General features: G+C 43.8%; 1 protein-coding gene across 2 annotated transcripts in view; it reads left to right on the top strand.

The window, feature by feature from the left end:
* The window catches only part of HDAC6 (histone deacetylase 6), a 167,787-nt gene that overhangs the window by 12,089 nt on the left and 135,585 nt on the right, over positions 1-20,113 (top strand). The window contains exon 2 of one of the 2 annotated variants that reach the window (XM_086940369.1): positions 2,653-2,792. In XM_086940369.1, coding sequence (XP_086796495.1) covers positions 2,691-2,792 — 102 coding nt within the window. In that variant the 5' untranslated portion in view covers positions 2,653-2,690. Of the gene's footprint in view, positions 1-2,652; positions 2,793-4,422; positions 4,547-20,113 lie in introns of those variants that run through there. The other variant, XM_086940370.1, reaches the window with a different exon arrangement.

Raw genomic sequence — 20,113 nt, forward strand, 5'->3', positions numbered from 1 at the left:
ATCAGACTGGAAGCATTTAGAATTAAATCTAGATAAAAGTCACCAATTAAATAGAAAGTGGTGAAGCAGGCTTTCAGCAATTTTGAAGAGAAAGGGTTTGCGGGGGCACAGTGGATTGGTTGCTTAGATCGTGATGTGATGTGAGATGGCACTTATATAGCCCACTACCACTCCAGGGAGTATCTTGGCGCTTAGATTCCTGGAAAGCAGCAGGCAGTAAAGAGTTATGGAAGACTACCTGTCTATGAGGCTGATCATAGAAGCCCCATGCATTCGGAGTTTGGCAGGGAAAAGATCCATGTTTTTAATTATTTTCTGAATTTTTGCTCAGTTGCAGATTGACGCAGGAGTGGAGGTAACTTATTCCATGCCTTCGCGCCAATGACTGCAATGGATTTTCCTCCTCTTGTTGTCATTTTGAACCTGGGAGATCCAAAAGAACGAGTCGAAATGTTCTGTGTGGTAGATCAGTGGAGGTTGGGATCAGAGAAAGGAGGGACTCGGATAGTTGAGATTTTTGAGGGTAAGCAAAATCATTGACCGTGTTGTTGCTCTCTGTGGTATTATTTAGGAGAACTAGAGGCATTTAACCATGGGAGTAGCTTTAGGGGGGGAAGGTTTGGGAGTGCAGATAGGGTTTTCTGTGTGTGGAACTTTCACCCTGCGTACAATTTCATTACTTGCAAGCATTTATTGAGCATGGGATAGCCAGAATGATCAAGGGCTGTGAGTGGTAAAGAGCTTTGTGGTAGATGTGAGGTAGTGGGAACTAAAGGTTGACATCAGCATACTTCTGAAAACATGAAAGTAGGTCTTATCAAGGTATGCAGTCAGACTTTTTTAAGTGTGTAGCAGTCAGTCGAGTTGGTCTTTATTCTGCAAATCAGGGTGGAGGATGGAGTTGTGGGCAGTGGAAGTATGTGGATAAAAGAGTGTCATATGAGTAGAGGGTCGAGATAGAATCGTGAAAAGTTAGATAAAGATTAGAATGAGACTGGGGTCTACCATGCAGTTTGGCATTATAAGACTAAACCAAGAAGCTGCAACACAGCATTAATTTTACTCTTGAAATTGCCCATGTTTTGGTTGTAGGATATCTGCAAAGCAGGAATTTATTAAGAACAGTCCTAATCCCCCACCTTTGTGGGAAGATCTGGGTGTATATAGAAGTGTTGAACTTTCACTGTAGCGTACAGGAGGGTGGTACTCTTGGTCGTCAGCTTGTCAATCTTGTGTTTGTAGCATAGCCTCCTACTATCTCTTGTGATTGGCTGGCTTCTAGGATTCCACTCTTTGCTTTTCAAGCACTACTTCTATGTTTTGCCACAAGGGTGCATGTATTTTCCAGCTGTCTCCCATGTGTACTTTTCTCCCCTGTACTGCATGTTTCTCACTATCGCCAATGTGCTACTCCTCCTCCGTGTTGTGCTCGCTCTCATGCTCTCCCCTAACTGTTGCTTCTCCCCACCTGCTCTACAATGCCCTCTGCTTCTCCTCCTCACCCCAACAGCATCTTACTTGTTGCTTCCGTTTCCCCTGCCCCCTGTGTTGCTTCCCCGCACCATCCTTCTCTGTCGCCCATTGCTTCTCCATCGCCAGTTGCTTCTTCTACTCCAGACACCCTAGTGAAATACTCTCCTCTGGTAAGAATTGAAGTATTCATCTCTTAGTTTATTACAAGCAGGAGAGAATACAGAATTTGGTATGCCATTTGGGAATGGAACCTTGTACTGGTGACTGGCTGTAATAAGTGATGATTGTAGCCTAGGTATAGTAGTCAAGTAAGGTTTATTGATGAAGTTCAGATCTTCAGTACAGGATTACAGAAGCCCCACCAGGAGTAGATCCCTTGCTGCTCAGCCCAATCTCTCAACTGACCCTCATCCACCAGGCATCCCCAACATTCTATCATCTCATCACACATACCAACATTCCACTGTTCACCCACACTGGCTGAGCAGCAAGACAGATAAACACAGAAGATGCATTGCACTCAAACTAAGATACAACACTGGCCTTTCTGTTCTTTTGTGTGTTTGTTATAGAAGCGGATGAACCAACAAATTAACAGGGACAGCCAAGCCAGAAAGAACCCAATGGTCTCGGAAGCCTGAGCCGAGGTGTGTAAACCGCTCAACAAAATTCACTTAAAATAGGATAACGTTGCTTCAAAAAAGTGTATTTCTTTAAAGGGAGGACTTCTTTATACTGATAGGGCACATTATAGTACTGTAGGGTGAACTATTTATTAGAAATGAAAAGGGAGGGGTTAATGATTTGCCCAAAATCATAGAATGGTGATCTGATGCTTAGACTCTAGCCTGGTTGCTCACTTTCACAGTCTACAGCACTGGCCGTAACCCCACATTCTGAGCAGGAGGAGGAAGGCAGGCAAACGCCACGTGGAAACTTGAGCCTATAATGAGCCAAACGTTCAACAGAACTTTGAGCGGAGCCAGATTTCAGACTCGAGCCTGGCTCGAGCTTTCAGTGGCTCGCCCACCTCTAGTTTACCTACTGGTTTTGCATTGTGAGCTGCTATCATGCTGTGAATGTTTAAGCTGCAATACTCTCCTTGACACTCTTTTTAAAACACATTTTAATAATGCATGCAGTATTCTTGGTGAGACTGATCTCTTGTTTCTCTTTTAGTATTTCAGACTTCAACAGGAGAGTACGCCAGCTGCAGAATGCCGTCCCCGTCCAATCAGGCACAGCCTGGCCCACGCAGTGTGCGTGCCAGCTCCCGGTCCCCCTTGCTGTCAGACGCTGCTGCAGGTGGCCCTTCTCAGGTACAGTGGTAGAGCCGCCAAATTTGCTCCTGCATGTCCCCGACTTGTGCATCTCATCACCTATACGTACGCCATGGTGGGACTTTCCAGAAGTTTTATATCACACACCAAAGTTGAGTTTAGTGGCTGCACGTGGTCAGTCAGAAGCGTATGTTAGTTTTAATGAGTTGTGAGTTAATGGTTAGTGATACCAGAGCTTGGTGTGGGTCCGCTGCCCTGCTAATGTATGTATTATTAGTAGGTCTCTTTAGCAATTGCTGCTGGGTGGCTTTTATTCCCATTTCTTTGCATATTCTCAGTTTGTTAAGAGTTATGTCTTGGTGGGTAGCACTTTTGGGAGAACAGTCATAATCAGCAGTAGGGTGTTTTTTTGTCTCGCCTGGGCAGCACATCCACTTTCTCTTCGAGACATGCTATATCTGCCCTATGGACTTTGAGCATGCCCATCATTTTTCATTCGTTTTTTTGTGTGCCGTTCTGAAATGCTGGCTTTTCAGTGGTGTGTTGGTTGCATTTCACCATCTTTTTGGTGCTTGGTTCCCTCCCATGGTGACTGGCCCTATTGCTTGTACTTGTTCCCTCTTTTTACACTAGTTTCAGCGTACTATTGTTTTTCCAACTCGGTTTGTGTTTTCGGAATGTGGTGTTTCTGTGCTTTTCAAGCGAATCTCGCTCAGCTGACACCATTTGCTTTTTCAAAACAAGAAGGTAGCGTGTGCAAAAACACTTTTATAATGATTTGCTTTTTGAGCCCAGGCGACCTATGTTAGATCAGCACACGCTGCTTTTGTTTGTTCAGCACCATCCCGCTTCATGGTTCATATTTTGCTTTTCATTTTTCAAGGAGTTGGAGCATGTGCCACAACTCTGATGCTAGATTCAATAGGATTCGTATTTTTCAGAGTAAAGCAGGCACATCAGTCCGACGGAATGATGTTTCTAAGATACAACTAACGCACATTTCGAAGTGTGTTTTATTTTTGTTATTACACTCCAGTTTGGTCTCTAATTTATTTTGGCACATTACAGCATGTAAATGAATTACCAGGGACACGGCATACCTGTCTCAAGCAACTAATCGTCACGATTAACCATTAAAATTATGCGTTGGACAACATCAGTGCTTGAGGAGTGTGTTTTTTGGTAAGTCGCTTGCGTGGTCAAGCTGAGCGGTTTTCTTAGCTTTTCTCTGTACTCAATCATGATATTCTGACGTTTTGAAATGGCCGCCTTTATTTTCTTAGACTTGGACATTTACTCTCGCACTGCGTAGAGCTGCATGGTGTGGATCCGTTTGACTATCTTTAACTACGTTACAAGATGCCCTGAACCGTTTCGTCAAAGTAAATAAGAGCGTGATATTGCTTTGTAATGGCTGTCGTTCGGACCATGTTGAATATGGGAATCCATTTATACTCTATTATACTATGTCTTTAATTAACGTTGTAGAATTATGCAGTATAATTTTCATGGAATTTACTTTTTACAACAACTGTTTTCGAAATGGTGTTCGAGGTTTTGGGCCACACAATTTCTGAACCAACTGTTTTTTGCCTTTTTTGATTGGCCTTATGACCATTAAAGATGGCTGATGCTGTTTCTCAAGGTCTGAGCCGCCGCCTTAAAATCACAGGTGGAATCTCTCTGGGTCAACCAATCAAGAGTACTACAAATGGCAGTCTAAACCCACCTACTTTTTTCTCGTCATACACACGTCTGTTGGTGTGGAGCTTTCGCATGTAGAATGCACATAGGTAAGTGGTTGGGCACTATGGTTCTAACTGAGACATAATGCTTTTAGTAACAGTTTTAGTAACATGCCTGACCTAATTATAGGTTCTAGTCTACCTGTGTCGCATCTGGAATTTTACTGGCATTGACTAGCCCGGCAACACTATAGCACTTTATTTTTTCTTTCTATTTTTTTCTGTAATTTTCTTACTAATGGCACATCCTGCTTAAGTATTTGGCTTTGGTACAATTTTCCAGCAGTGTATAGTTCCTGGGCATCTCAATGTTCTGTTAGTCATAGAAACTTGGAGGTTTGCGCAGCATTGAGGCACTTAACAGATTTTGACATCAAGTTGTTAGCAACCTTGGTTTAATTTTTTCCGTCTTTGATTACCCTGAGGGGGTATTTACCATATCTTAGCTGTTGTCTCTATGTAATGTAAAATATGTCCCCTTACATTCAATACTACGTCTGTGTGCAATGTTTACCGCTCACAAAACTTTTGGAGAGTGTTAGTCACCTCTCTCCACTGTTTCACTTACTCCCCAGTGACTTACATCTCTGAAAATGTTTTAAAGTGCACCCATATTCTGGCGACCTGGCAGCTAAAAGCTTTGTGCTGTGACTAGTCTTATTTCAGTAAGGTGTTTCAGTCTGTTATTTACCTATGCACCACAGCCTTCTAATTAGGTGCATTTGTCTTCGTGTTTCATTAAGCTTTTAGTGCGTGTTCATCCTTGGAACTTAATGGATTAGGACGCCTAATGTTTTGAGGCATTTTGTGTTCTTATTCGTTCTAATTGTTTCTCATACATGGTTGTTGGATCTATGCTCCTCCTCTCTCCTGTTGGACTCTTGTCTTCCCATACATTATTACATATTTTGCCTTATGAATGTTGTCTGGGAAGAATTTTTTTTCTTTCATTTTAGTGTTATTAACCAGATGACCGATATAACGGGCAAAAATAATTACCTTACGAAATGAACGGTTGAGTACATGTCACCCGTGGACGCGCCATAGATCGCGGTAGCAACCACGTTAATTCACTGATATGTCTTGCTGCATTGCTTTTACAACATATTTGACTTCATGTTACACAGAGATATTTGCAACGTGCCACTAATCCGTGGATCTAGCTCATATGCTGCTGACGTTTTTGATATGTACAGATTTGGCAACCTTACTCATTTTGTGTACTTTGTGTTGGTATTGAGTACTTCCTAAAAGACTTCAGTATAAGCAAATAAGCATTTGGTTATGTCTCGGTTTGTCGATGCTAGGTGTCGCTGTACCAGTTTAAACATCGTGTTTAATGTGCTCCTTCTTCTATGTTGGGCTTGACTACCCCGGAGAGTCTTGCTAAAGAGCTCAATGTGCATCATCCTTTAAATTATATTTAATTATTAGCTCAAGATCACATACTTGTTATGGGGAAAAGCTGGTATTGATGGACAGATCTGCCAGTAAATCAATAAGTTGACACATCCCACCAAGCTTGTTCCACAATGCATGCTGCTCTTACTATTTGTGTGTTTAACACCCACTCCCCATTAAATGCACGACGATCCTATGGGGTTAAATACAAATTGGATACAGCTGGGAGACTGGCTACCAGAACAATGCATTGTTTAACCCATAATTCCACTGAGAGGCCCAAAAATTCTATCTTTTCTACACCAGAGAAAAGCCTGTGTGGTGTAGGGTAGGGTCCTTCAAATTCATAGGAGAAAGAAACCGTTTCTGGGTTCCATTGTATGGCACAAGAGCTGAGAGCTATGATTCACGGTTTAGGCTTGGGTGGGGAATGTGGTGTAATGTATGTCTTGTGTTTGTCCCTTGCCTAGAGCATGCCCAAGTACCCGTCTCCTTTCGCTGCTCACTTCTATGGAGCTATTTTTCAAATTCTCTACAAGCACGCCATAGGAGTACTTGTATTTTCAGGTCCTTCCCCCTATTTGTGTTGCTTCTTTTCCGTTTAAACCTTCTGCCCCTGTCTGGTTCTTCTCTTATGTCTCTCTCTTCCCCCTTTTGTAATTGTATAGCTGTTCAATTCCTGGCGACACAGCAGCCAGGATAATATGCCGCTTGGCTACACACACATAAGGTCCAAAGAGCGAGACCTATTGGCTGTGCCAATGCTTGTTTCATCGTGCTGTGAAGAATGTAAGGCTCCCTCTCTTTTGAGGAGATCGTGGTATGCCTCGTCTCGAGTTACCCTGGGGCACAGTTGTCAGTCTGCTTGTTTTCTGAGAACAAAGTGAACTTATTTGGAGACCAATTCGGTTCTGCTTCAATTTGTATGTACTTGGTCAAGATTTTCAATCACAAGCGTTGTGCACAGGCTGCGAAACTGGACGTTTCCATAAAAACAACTTAAATTGACTTATTGATTTCGTCTAGGTTGAAGGTTGGTGCGGAGCAGAACTTGACAACTGTATAACATATAGATACTTATTTTTTACTTCATTAGATCCCATAAGGTGCAGGAGTTCAGCAATGTGTGTGCCTGTTGGAATCCGCTTAGCAAACAAAGTGACAGTTGGTAACTGCCAGGCTCAGTATAGAGGCCCCGAATGGTCTTTGAGATTAATTTCCCTCCTTACTAATAAACTGTCCCCAAAGTTTACAGATTTGAATGGACATTAAAGATGAATTTCCATTACTGTGAACACTGTTGTCTGGAACATTGTCACCATTACCTCTGTAGCAAGAACTACATCCATGTTCCACTCCAGCCTGTGAGGGAATCTTGCATGTTGTATTACTGGTTAATATTTTGGATTGTGTGAATAACTTGTGTGTAGTTATTGTGTGTTGAAAACCTGCAAAATGCAGAGAGAGAAAACAAGCATTTACAATGCAATGGTCTCGGCAGCATTAAAGGTAGAGCTATTGGCATTGCTCATAATTCATTTTTTTTAAATCATAAATAAATGGCATTGTCATTTACATTGCCAATAGCTTCATCACGTGCATATGCGAGACCTATTGCATTAGCACCCACACACAGACTAAGTAGTAGAGCGAGAAGTTGATAGTGAGTAGGAGAGAGTTATTAGTAAAGTGTATTAGAGAGCGCATCAGAGCTGTGTGAATAATAACAGCTGTGAGCCCGTGCCTGAGGTGCATCATCAGAGCTGTGTGAATAATAACAGTTGTGAGCCCCTGCCTGAGGTGCATCATTAGAGCTGTGTGAATAATAACTGTGTCAGCCCCGTGCCTGAGGTGCATCATCAGAGCTGTGGGAATAATAACAGCTGTGAGCCCCTGCCTGAGGTGCATCATCAGAGCTGTGTGAATAATAACTGCGTCAGCCCCGTGCCTGAGGTGCATCATCAGAGCTTATCAGTGGATGTCAAGATAGCTCATTACTAAAGACGTTGAAGGCTTTCTTGTGCATCACTTTGGGGAAGTTGGAGCTACGATGTGCTGGCACCCAACTGAACTGTATTGATGTGTAGCCAGTGTAAAGTCAAAGTGTATGAGTCTGGTTTGATCCACATGACTTTTAATGGGGTCGGGAGATTTCTTTGTATTCACCTTCACTGGATATAAGCCAAAACCACAGGTCATCCCGTGGACTTGGAGATGCAACAGCTGAACAAAGGCTTAAGCTTAAGTTCTATCAAACACCTGGGGTGTGATAGCACGTGCTCTGACAAAAACAAATCTTTTTCAAAGGGCATGGGACACTTCCCAAGTACTCTCTGGCAATTGAGACCAAAGTGGTACTTGGTAACAAAGACCACAGCTTGCCCACAAGTTCGGGTAAAGGTATTTTTGACATTTCTCAATTTGCTTGGAATCCCTGTCCAGGGGAAGGGATATGTAAGGAAGCCCCATCAGGTCTGGCAAAAGTGGTACAACATGAATTCTCTCAAGATGATGCCTGGGCTTAACGGCAGTGGCGTATCGAGGATGTACAAGACAGAGACATGACGCCCACAACCCTCCGCCTCGTGGTTGGGTACGTCAATACAGCCATTACAGGGTGCAAAAGCGCCTTCGTGCCCCTGGTGTCACTGCACTTGCTGCACTGCTGATAACAACACCCCTGTACAGTGGAAGGCATTCCTTAAACAGGCCGAACGGTCCGCACCCTAGCTTGTGACGAACACAGGGATTCCCTCAGACACCACTCTATGCTTGACATACACGCCACGGCGCTACACGTGAATATGAGGCGGGGCAGTATTGTTCCTCGAGGCAGACTACACATTTTGCAAGCTGCGACAACGGAGCTTTCTTGAAAAGGTGATTTAAATCATGTGCTCACTCTGTTAAAGCATTTGGCTTGAAAGAGATGCCCGTTCACCTGGTACAGCTTCCTTCATCTTCTGGCCCCGCGTCGGTAGATCGATTCTGTGGAGAACAAGCATTACCCCTTTCTCCAGCGCTTCCGCTGCCTCCATTGCTGCTCGTCCTGGTTCCTTCGCGGGCGCCGACGCTCGTCCCCAACTCCGCCGGGTTTCCGAGGTGAAAAGGAAAACGGAACTTAAGAAGCTCACGCGCGACGCGCGCTACCAAATCCTAAGGCACGCGTCGTAATCCGACTCTGCCATGCTGTTTGAATGCTGCGCATGGTGCGCGTGGCCAGCTCCAGTCTCCACTCCTTGTCGGCGTTTGTCGGCTGAACTGATCACTATAGTTCTCTGGCGAGAACGCGCTTCGCGCGTTTCTAGCCGAGACCTAAAAAGGACGAACTGCTGTACCTGTTTGTGTATGGGCCAAGAAGCCCAGGCTTTACTCATTTTGTGTGTGTATACAAAGCTGGCACTACGTACTGCTATTGTGTTTAGACTGCTGCTTTTCCTGCTGCACCTATTGTGTGAGGAAAGTGGAAACTTTTCATGTCTGCTCTGTGGGCGAGAGGGAGTGGGCATGTATGTGTGCAAGACAAGATTATACTGCTGTTTTGTTGTGCCTGTTTTGGGGTAGTGTTTATCCTGCCCTCTATGTATGTACCTGTTTTGTCGTCTGTTGTCTTTGCTGGTTTTCTCTCTGTGAGTGTTGCTTGTATTTTAATGGTGTTATGCTCCGACAATAATAGCAGGTGTGGTTTTGTTTAGTTTATCGTTTACTTGCAGTTGGCATGGTTGTTTCCCTCCAGTAAATTAATTTCTTTGATTGTTGGTCCTGAATTGGCCCATTGGCCATTTCCTCACCCACACCTAATAGTTCATGGACATGACCAGGCCCCACAACAAACCATTTTACTTTCTCTCCACCATGCACCAGCCTTGAATCAACGACCTGTAGTTCACATCATTCATTTTAGCAGAGACATAGCAGACATCCCTGTTTACAGGAGGTTTCCCATGACTGCTGTGGGCGGTTATCTTAGACTAAAGTTCTGTCTGCCTCAAGTGAATGATTTACTTCACAGGGTTACTGTATAAAGACATGGCCCTCACTTGATCTCTAGATACCTTGCTTTTTGAGTCCCAGGACCTCTCTTATCTGTGGAGTAGTGCAGAAGTTGCTCTAAACGGTGAGACTTCACAGGTCCCATTAACAGCTGGAGGACTACTTCTGTTTGGTTCAACCTCTATACGTCTCAGTGTATGTATTCATTGCAAAGGATGGAGGTGTGTTGGGGACTATTCTATGCACGTCATCTTCATGAATTCGGTTCAGCCTGGATTGTTAGTTATCTGCAGAACGTTGGGGGATGAAGATCAGTTAGAGAAAGAGGCCAAGCTGAAAGGTACTCCTTGTGGGTGGGGCATCTAGACAAGTACTGTACTTCACTACTTAATGAAGAAGCTGTCAACAGCAGTCCATCATCTTTTTTTTTTCTTTAAAGCTGCATTGTATGTTTTCGTTTTGCGCCCAGATTGCAAGTTCTCCCTGACCATGCTCCCGACTGTGTCTGTGGTGCTATGCTATTGGGAGTCCAATATGTCGCTCCTTAAATATGGTACTTGATCCATGAGGAGGGAGATCCAATAGATAGTTATGTATGCTTCAGGGGTGACTGTATAGATAGTCAGTGGCACTGCCAATATATTCTTCAACAGTGGGCACCATTCACCTTCAGCGTAGTGATTTAGTCCTTTCGCCTGCACAGTAGTAGTTTGTCCTCTTTGATCACTCCTGATCATGTTTCATGCAATTCATTGGCTACTCTGATTTACTTAACATTAATTGAAGGTTTTAATCAAGGTCTCTGTGCTTAAATGTAAGAATGTGGAAAGTTGATATTTTTTTGTTGCAGCCTTTGCTGTGGTCCATTGCTAATCTGTGAATTTTGAGAAGTTTTTATCTCTGCCACTTCTGATTGACAATCTTCACTTATACTGCAATTAATGTGGCACATATCCGTTTCTTCCACTAACAACATGGTTTTGTGGTGGTTGCACTTCGCAGAAAACACTTAGTGTTTTTCTGCTGCATTATGCTATCGTGTATGGAAAGGTGTATCAAAATATACGGTTGCTGATTAAAATGTGAGGCGTTTTCCAGGTTGCTGGGTGCACTTGTAATGAAATGTTCTTGCAGTGTAAAAAAATGTTTGCATGGCAAAGGATAATCTGGAAACCTGTGGCGTTGCTTTTTGCTAAGCTTTTGATGTTTTGAAGTCTTTGTATTAACATTCGATTGCTAGTGCCTGTTGCTGTTAGAATCAAACATATTTTCGTGCTTTGTAGGATAAATGCAGTGTAGGAAGCTGTGGCTGCAAGGGGCCGTTCTGCAAACGTCCGGTGCTTGATGATGTGTAGGGAACCTGGGGTCCTGAGAGATCATGATTTCTCTTGTATCTTGGCTTACGTCAGATACGTTTTGTATTAGGCAGTTTGATCCACACTTTGCTGTCTCATCCATTCTTGTTGCAAGTGAACAGAAGTACATTTTATCTTCCCACTGTTTTACCCATGCACAGTCTGAGCAGGAAACCACTCGTTTTTGAAATCACTTGTTCCTGAGTCTCATAAAACATACTATAAAGCCCTTTTCATTTCCACTTTGCACCATGAGCAACGAAAGAGTAAGTGGTGGGTGTGAGCTGAAACTAAAGTGGATGTATTCTGTTAGAATGAAATTGTCCCAGTCATAGTAAACATGAATGTACTCGTGCCTTGAGTGACCTGACTGCAAGTGAATATGGTATTTTGAGTTTATACATATATCTACGTTATATTATATTATATACGTTTGTACACTAGACGTAACCATGTCCAAGGTCCAGAACTTGGTCTGTGACCTAGAGGTGCACACTAAGCATGCCCTCTTTACTGACCTAGCACTACTGCCCAAGTCATGGGTTGTTCACATAAAGCGGTGATGGCCAAGTACCAGTATTTGTGGATTAATTGTACTGAACAGACCTTATTTCTGTTTCAGGGGAGTGCTACCTACCTGTCCCACTCATGTAAAGTTTTGCTTAGATGTAACACCCACGCCCTGGTGCTGACATTATGGTACTGTGGTGAGAGTATGGGACCAAGGGATTAATTCTTGATGGCCCATGGTTAAGCATGACGCAAGATAAAGGGTGGATACAGCTTCCCCAGATGGTAGTTGTGCATTAGAGACCCAGACACTGTATTTATGTATGTGGTAGTTCTATAGCGCAAACCTAGCCAGAAGGCAGTGAAGTGCTGTGCAGGCTCAAAGACCAGCATAAAGTTAACGAGTATTATGAAAGGTACCTGGTTTTGGGGCTGTTAATGCATTGTGATGTAGTGTGCTTTAAAGAGGTTGGTATCCAGCTCTTTCCTCAATTGAAGCAGCAATTGAGGTTGTCCTGAGGATCCTGGGGATGTAGGTGAAATCCTGAGGATCCTGGGGATGTTGGTGAAATCCTAAGTGCATAGATAGAAAATATTTCCAGCCTTGTTTTTTTCTTTTTTTGCACTTCTTACTGTGCAGTCTGATGGTGTCTTGGCTGCAGGTGTGGGAATACTACTAGAGATGGTGAGCTTGTCTGCAAGGTAAGGAGGGGAGCTGGTTGGGATGGCTTTGTAAATGATACAGCTGCTTTTGAAGATGGTGCGGGCCAGCAAGGGGAGCCATTGTAGTTCCATCAGGACGGGGGTGATATGATTATATTTCTTCAGGCCCTACATGAGACTTCCTGTAGCATCAGCATATGGGATGCTCATAAGGAATTCCAGTGTGACATCCGGGAAAATATAGAACAGGGAGTTACCACTATTCAAATGTGAAAATATGAAGGCTTGAACAGCAGTACTGAAGTTGCTTTCTTGAAACCGTTTTACTTTCTGTAGAAGAGAGCGTTGGCACCAAGCCGTTTTTGCTTTTTTAGCAGGATGTTATGTGAGGGTTAGTTTGGTGTCCAGGTTGAATCCAAGTAACTTGGCATGCACTGAAACTTGGGGTTCAAGGTTCATGTCCTCGAGTAATTTTTAGGTCTCGCCTAGCGTCGCAGCGCATGCGCTGCTTGCTCTGCGAGAACTATTGTTGTCGTGTCGATTTTGAAAGTGGAGTGGAAGCTCCGCCCATGCTTTTGATTGGCACACGTCATCCTTTATGGTAAACCCTGGCCTCCGATTAAAAGTGCATCTGTAGATGTGTATCACTATCAACTTGTGTCTCATCTCTCTTTCCGTACTCAACAACTCCTTCGCATATGACGTCATGTTTGCTGTTCAGAAAAACACTGGTTTGCCATGTAGAAATGCTTACCGGTCCCACTTAACTTCGGCCAAGACGAGAAGCAACCAAGTCGTCAAATCATAGCATTTTACAGTTATTTTAAACAGAACTCTGTCTCATCTGCTTCCAATGGCCACTGAGGAAATATGGTTACATTTAAAAAAAACAGTTCTAATTTTTGGTGCGTAATTCATCCATCGTCTGCTGTTTAATTTCAAAGAAGGCAATATGATATCTGTTTGAGGGTGCTGCACAGCATAACACTACACACACACTGTGCTTCTATGCACCCTTGAATGATTTGAAAGGTTGAAGAGGGACTAAGACCAGCGAGATTTTATGTTTTGTTCTAAGCGTAGACTCTTGCAGGCCCTATTCGTTGACGGGGTTTCCAGATTTTCAACCATCCTCCCAGGATGTGTCTAATTGGACTCACAATCTCCTGTGGATAGCGTCTCAGGCGCCTTGCCTGGACGACAATGCAGAGCACTTTAACATTAGGACTGGTCCTTCAAATCTATTACTCAGTTTATACTCTCGAATGAACTGAGGCGATATATGTACAGACAAAAAATTGTAAGCAGCTCCAACAAATTACTTTGCGTATAAGACTACAGGAAAGTCACAGAAAAGGAAGGCTGGACTCAGAAATTGGTTGCTGGTCACAAATACCCCATCTTGATATCACAAACATGTAGCTGAATGGTGTTTTCTCCTCATATGTAGTAATTCTCTCACTCAACAATACCCCACCCCCCTATTGTCCATGTTCTTTTTAGTGTGCTGGGCGCTAGGTCCCTCTTGCCCTATCATAGCAGCCTCCACCCTCAGAGCTCGCCTGACCGTCTTACGTCAGAAGGCAGCTCCTGATGCAGAGGACGGACCCAAAACCTTACATCAGCGGCTCCTACAACGTGTTTCACCTCTGCTCTTATTACTGTACATCATGTTCTTTCGACTGCCATGTATAAACAAAAAAATTGACTTGGATCAATCACAAGAACAGAATGTGCTAAGCGCGGAATCCAAAGGGCAGAGACCGGGTTACCTCGTTGCAAAATTCTGAATTTCCAAGAATCACAGAACACAGGGTGGAAATCCACCCACAAGTGCACAGCAGTGTTACACTACTACGGCACAAAATGGATTTTAACCTGCTGAGAACGGGCCAGAAACCGGATACTCTATAAGGCCAGCTGCTGAGGGATTGTGAATTTGTGGCAATAGCTCTGTTATGGAGTTTCAGGGTATTAAAATGGTATGCTGGCTGTAAAATTCACTTATGGTCTAAAAAAATATTTCTTTGACATTTTTATATCTTGCCTACAGAGCTTAAGATATCTGTTGTAGAAGTCCTAATAGTTAAAAAAGCGAGAGCTTGGTGTCAGGCCCGTGCTTCCGATTGGATGGCTTTGTAGCCTATCTCAGTTCCTCGCTCCTTATTTAATGGTTTTCATGCCTATTGTGTTGTACCATCCCTCGGGCATTTGCTCTTTAAATTGTTACTGGCCGGATGACTAGTTCTCTCCCACTGCTGACGTGAGGGGGACAATTTTGTTTTAATCCTCTTTCAGCTTTAAGAGTGTATCGCTTTCTTCAATCAATTCCCTCCATGCTCTAGCGATTTTGTTGTCTTTTGTCTTCCCCATTCATATCCCATGCTTCATAATTCTGTAAAATATTTTTATTGATTACTTGTTAAGAGTCCTCAGCAGCTGCACACTGCTGGTGTGCTGCTTACTTCCTAGTCAATTGCTCTCTGGCCCTCCTCTTGCTACCCCTGTCTCCCCCCTCCCCAAACCCTCAAATTTTGTGTGTTATTTCTGCAAGATCCTGGCATCTTCACGGCTCTATCCAACCACTGAGTTATTTCTTATGGAGCACAAGTACATACCTTTTTGCTTTTAAGCTACTGTTTGAAATTTTTCAGCAGCCATCTTGGAATGGTAAATGAAAATGCAAAAATGTCCGATGGTGTATCAATCACCACCCATATGCAGTGGAATGTGTTTTATTAGAGAGAGAAAAAATCCAAGATTGTTGCCCAGTGTGAGCATGTGTAGTGATGCACCAGAAGCCATTTTTGAACAATTTTCTCAAAGAAATAACGTTCCAAAACAGCAGGCTGTACATACACATGCATTGTGATGCACCTGCAGCCATTTATTTTTACTAGGTAAACATTAGAGCTCACGGAGTGCCAGCAAAAACATTGTGGAAAACACTGAGGATCTCACAAAATTACAATTAAAGTGAGAGTCTGACATTACTAATCATCTGAGCATTTGTACATACATCAGCAAATCAAATGTTTAAGTATGCATATGTGTCCCGTATAATTAGGATGCCTTATGTTTCGCCTCTCACCTGCACCCTTAAACCCAAGAAAGTGCCAAAAACCTACTGCAGGATCACCATTTTAGTTGTGCTAAACCTACCACATCTAAAACTCACTGTATGACATACTCTAAATGTTATTCTGAAGCTTAACGGCACACGCAGCATATGCTAGAACATCTTAAAACCTTGAAGTAGCTTCATTTGCTCCTGACCTCAATCATAGGTGATCTGAGGCTGTCAAATGGAGTGGGCTCTACCCCACATGATCACCTGTCCAGGCATTCCTCCGGGCCATTGGTCATCTGGGATCAACATACTCAAACCTAAATGGAGAGGTGTCTGAGTTGCGAACAATGCCGCTGGGTGGCTATGCTTCCAAGGAAATGTTTACTCCCTAGAGGAAAGACATTTTAATAATTGCTCTCTGAGATGCAGGGAAATTGGGGTGGCTCTGTTTTATGGTTAGGGTCAGACTTCTCATCTTCTTTAAAGGCTATTTTTCGAAGGGACAGGCCTTTTTCATGATAGACCCACTTTTTTTTAGAAACTGTTTTTAAACAGAACAGCACGTTGCCAGTAAGATGCCCCCTCAATAGATTTGAAAGGGCCACTGTGCAAGTAGAATAAATATACTTCTATACAATAGGGAGTAATGCTCTTTTAATGGTCACTGCGAGCAATTTATATCAGAAGCTACTACATAAAATACCAAATAAATTATTAAAAAGCATTAACACAACAACACGTGTGGCTTCCTTTGCATCCTTCCTTCCATCATACTTTTGATAACGGATTATTAATACCTAACATATCGTGGCATTGCCTGATGTTTACACAACTACCCCCTGTTTATGACAGTAAATATCAAACACGATATGATTACCATTTTGTTGGTGGTGCAAACATGTAGCCACCTTTGGTGCAAATCAACTGTGCTACAAGGCAGTGCGGAATAATGTCAAAACACAAAAATGGTCCAGAAACACGAACAATATATTTTTAATTCCGTCAAAAGTTCTGTTTTGGGTTGCCAACTCTTAGTAGTTAATTTCAGTCTAAACAAACACGGTACACAGTCCTCCTTTAATTCAGGAGCATATCCCAGTTCATCATTGTTCAACAAAACAGCAGCCGATATGTTTTTCGTGGTCCTAGACTTTTTGTAGGCTAAGTTGATTCCAGAACGTTCCAAGCATATTGTATCCTCATCAAAATCCTGTTGATGGACTCCTTCAAAAGGGAAAGATCGATGGCTCAATTGTTCTCAGGTAATGCGGTGAGAATCTGGAACTCGCTTCCTCCACTGCTCCGAACCACCACCTCTATCCGGATCTTCAAAGCTGACCTCAAATCTCTTCTCTTCCAAAGCCACTTTCAGAACTAATACCTTCATTTGCAGACCCCTCTAGGAAGGAACTGCGGGGGAGCCGGGGCCGGCGAAGCAGCAAGTTCTACACGCCGCTGGAGCACCCTGCAGCAGAGGAGTAAGGAGGGGAGAGCCGTGCTGCTGAGTTGCCGTCGCCGTATTGTGCATCACGGTGCCGAGCTTGAACCCCGGAGCGCTCCCCCCCCCTCGCCCCTAAAGCCAGTTTTTGCGCCAAAAGCGGAGTAGCGCGGAAAAAGCGAGAAGACTAGCTGTGGGAGCTGATTCTAGCACATTACTTTGGCAGCAGCATGGCAGGAGTTATTTTTTTTTAAAGGGCCTAGCGCCTCCCGCTTCGCGAGAGACGCATCACCGCCACTACCTTGCACCAGGACTACCAGCGGGGGCTAAGTAGACCACAAGCCCCAGAGTGCACCTGGCCACTCGGGCAGGAAGTTACGGCCCCAGCCCCTCCTTACCTCCACAAAAGAACTCACACCTTCCGCTTCGCGGGGGGGGGGACTTTAACCCCCAGTTTGAACCCCTCAATAATCTGAGTATCGATTCTGAAGAGGATAGTGAGAACCAACACTGGAACATCTTGGAACCATGTATCCCACCAGTTAGAGCTTGGACACCGTTGGTCCTCCAAATAAATTCCTTAACACTCTCCTTTTCCGATAGGGCCGCTGGGGCGACCTCCATATCTTGAACCATGGGGGCCAATTCCGTAGAACCGAGAAAATGATCTATCCTGGCATATGTGCGATGCACGTGTGAGTAAAAGGTGTACCCCGGGGATGTTCGGTGGATCTCTCTCCATGTGTCTAGGAACCCCCTACTGGTGAGCCAGCGCCTCCCTTCAGTGGAGAGTGCTCCTGAATCGCCAAACCTCCGGCCCGACCTATCTCTCTCGTTGTCCATGACCAGATTTATGTCCCCGCCTACCAAAGTGTGCCTCATGTCTGTGCCCAAGACCTCTGATAATGCCCCCTTAAGGAAGGCCTCCTGTTTGGTGTTGGGAGCGTAAATGGACCCCACTGTGATCGACAGGTTTCCATTAAGAACAGTGTAGGCCAAGAGTATACCTTTGATTTCTGCCACTTTATCTCCCACCCGACCTTTGAAGTGTCTAGCGAATAGAAGGGCCACCCCTGCTTTCTTCTCTGTGGTGAAGGAGTAAAACTGAGTCGGGAAAGCCCTAGACTTCATACAATGCCAGCCTTTGGCCAGCAAGTGCGTCTCCTGGAGAAGGCATATAGCCGCCCCGGAGTTTTCTAAATAGGAGATTACTGCCCTTCTCTTGACTGGGTTGTTGAGCCCTTTAACATTTAGGGTAAGAACCTGGATGGACTCGTGAGTCATGAGGAGATGTGCGCCTTGTCCCTCTGTGTCGTGGTCTGAAGCTACCCTGTGCCCCTACGCCTGCCGCCTGATTGCACCGAGCCCACCGGAGCCCACCTCTCTTCCCGGTAGGGTGAGTTGTCAGCAATAGAGGGGCACACCAAGTCCTCGGTCGAGCCTAAGCCGCCAGAGAGTGACGGATGGATTATAGAGCTGCCACGTTGGTAAATTGACAGAACTGTCTTGCTTAAAAGATGCTCAAAGGAGATGTGAAGTCAAAGAGAAGGCAGGCTGAGGAGCAAAGTAAAGCGCAGGAGGGTGAAGTTGATAGGTCTTGATGTTAGTGGAGCTAAAGGACACCACCGTTCTGAAGCACAAAGTAACTATAAATAGCATCATAAAAGATTACTCAATCAAAAACCAGCCCGAACAGGTGTTTGTTTTCTGTCCTCCCCGTTATTGAGTCAGCAAAATACCTTTGAGAGGTCATGGAGCTGCAAAATGGAAGTCGGGCTGGCAGCTAACAGAGTGGAACTAACCCAGACACTCCTGGTTGTTTGTGATCTTTTTTGCATGCCTTTGCTTTCCTAATCATTGGAGCATAAATGTTTCTGCACCTCCTTCTTGCTCCACAGGAAAGAGATGTGGCATGCAAATGTGTGTCTGCTTTTTGTCGCGTCTAGAGCCACTCTAGCATAGGCATACTTGCTGCTCCCAGGACAGTTTTTTTGTGGCTACTAAGCCACCCCAGGTTCTTGTAACATATGTATTGTTTTGGTCAGCAGCCTACAGGTCCCTACAGATTATTGTTGGGTAAGTATCAGGGACCCCCTGTTAAGGATCTAGCTCCTGGGTCAGGGAAACAATAATTTTTGAAAAGGTTTACACCCAGGCAGATTTTAGCTACAAGGAACTGGCTAAATCGCAACACATTTTAATAACAACATATGATAAACACAAAAAATGATAAAAACCAGAAAAATCAACAGACTGTTATGATATCAAAAATACATTTTAATCTCGATTTGTTTTTTTAAAAAAATTTATCTAATAAGAGGTTTAGTAAATATCACTGTGTATACATGATGTGTATAGTCAAGAAATTGATACATTGATTAGGAATGACATTTCTAATACATTGTTAAAAACCAAAACACAAAAAAGAACAAATTAAAAATTAGTTCCAAAATTGTTTCTCCAAATTTTTGTTAGACTTGGGCTGTGTCAACGCGTTTCGACAAATCTTTTGTCTTCATCAGGACTTTAGAATATGCAGCCATTTTTTTCCATAAAAAGAAAGAATTTTGTAGTGACCTTCCACTGTAGTCTTTTTTTGGAAGACTGTACAGGAATGATGTGGGGAGTGAGGTACTTTCTCTATATTTAGACGTGGACGGTAAATGATATCTGAGAAAGCATTAATCGCTGCGTACTTCTCACTTCTATGGCCCAGGGTCGGTTTCTTTAGCCGTCAGCAACAGAACAGTCCACTTAATTGTTTACAAGTGGTATGTTCCTCATCTAGTGAGCGCAGTTGTTCCCAACCAAAAGGTGTGTGATGAAGAGCTGTGGTCTTTCAAGTACGTTTTTCAGTTCTAGCCGCTCCCTGTGTCTAGCGATTAGCGATGGTAAAAAATCGGAAGATCTTCCATTTTTTTCACTCGAACCCCTGACGGAAGGAGACGCACGGCGTTTTGGCATCCAGGAAACGATTTCGAGTCAAGGCTGCACCGTCCCGGGCACCTCTGATTAACTCAACCGATACCCATATGAAGGAACCGCACTGAACAAGTCCCTGAGAAGCAAAAAGATATGTAAACGACTCCATCTTCCGTCGCCATATCGTATTGAATCCAAAAGGGTGGTTTTAACTTCTCGATATTGATAGTATTCCGATTTTTTACCATCGCTAATCGCTAGAC

Source organism: Lissotriton vulgaris, chromosome 10 (assembly GCF_964263255.1).
Source record: "Lissotriton vulgaris chromosome 10, aLisVul1.2, whole genome shotgun sequence".
NCBI lineage: Eukaryota > Metazoa > Chordata > Amphibia > Caudata > Salamandridae > Lissotriton > Lissotriton vulgaris.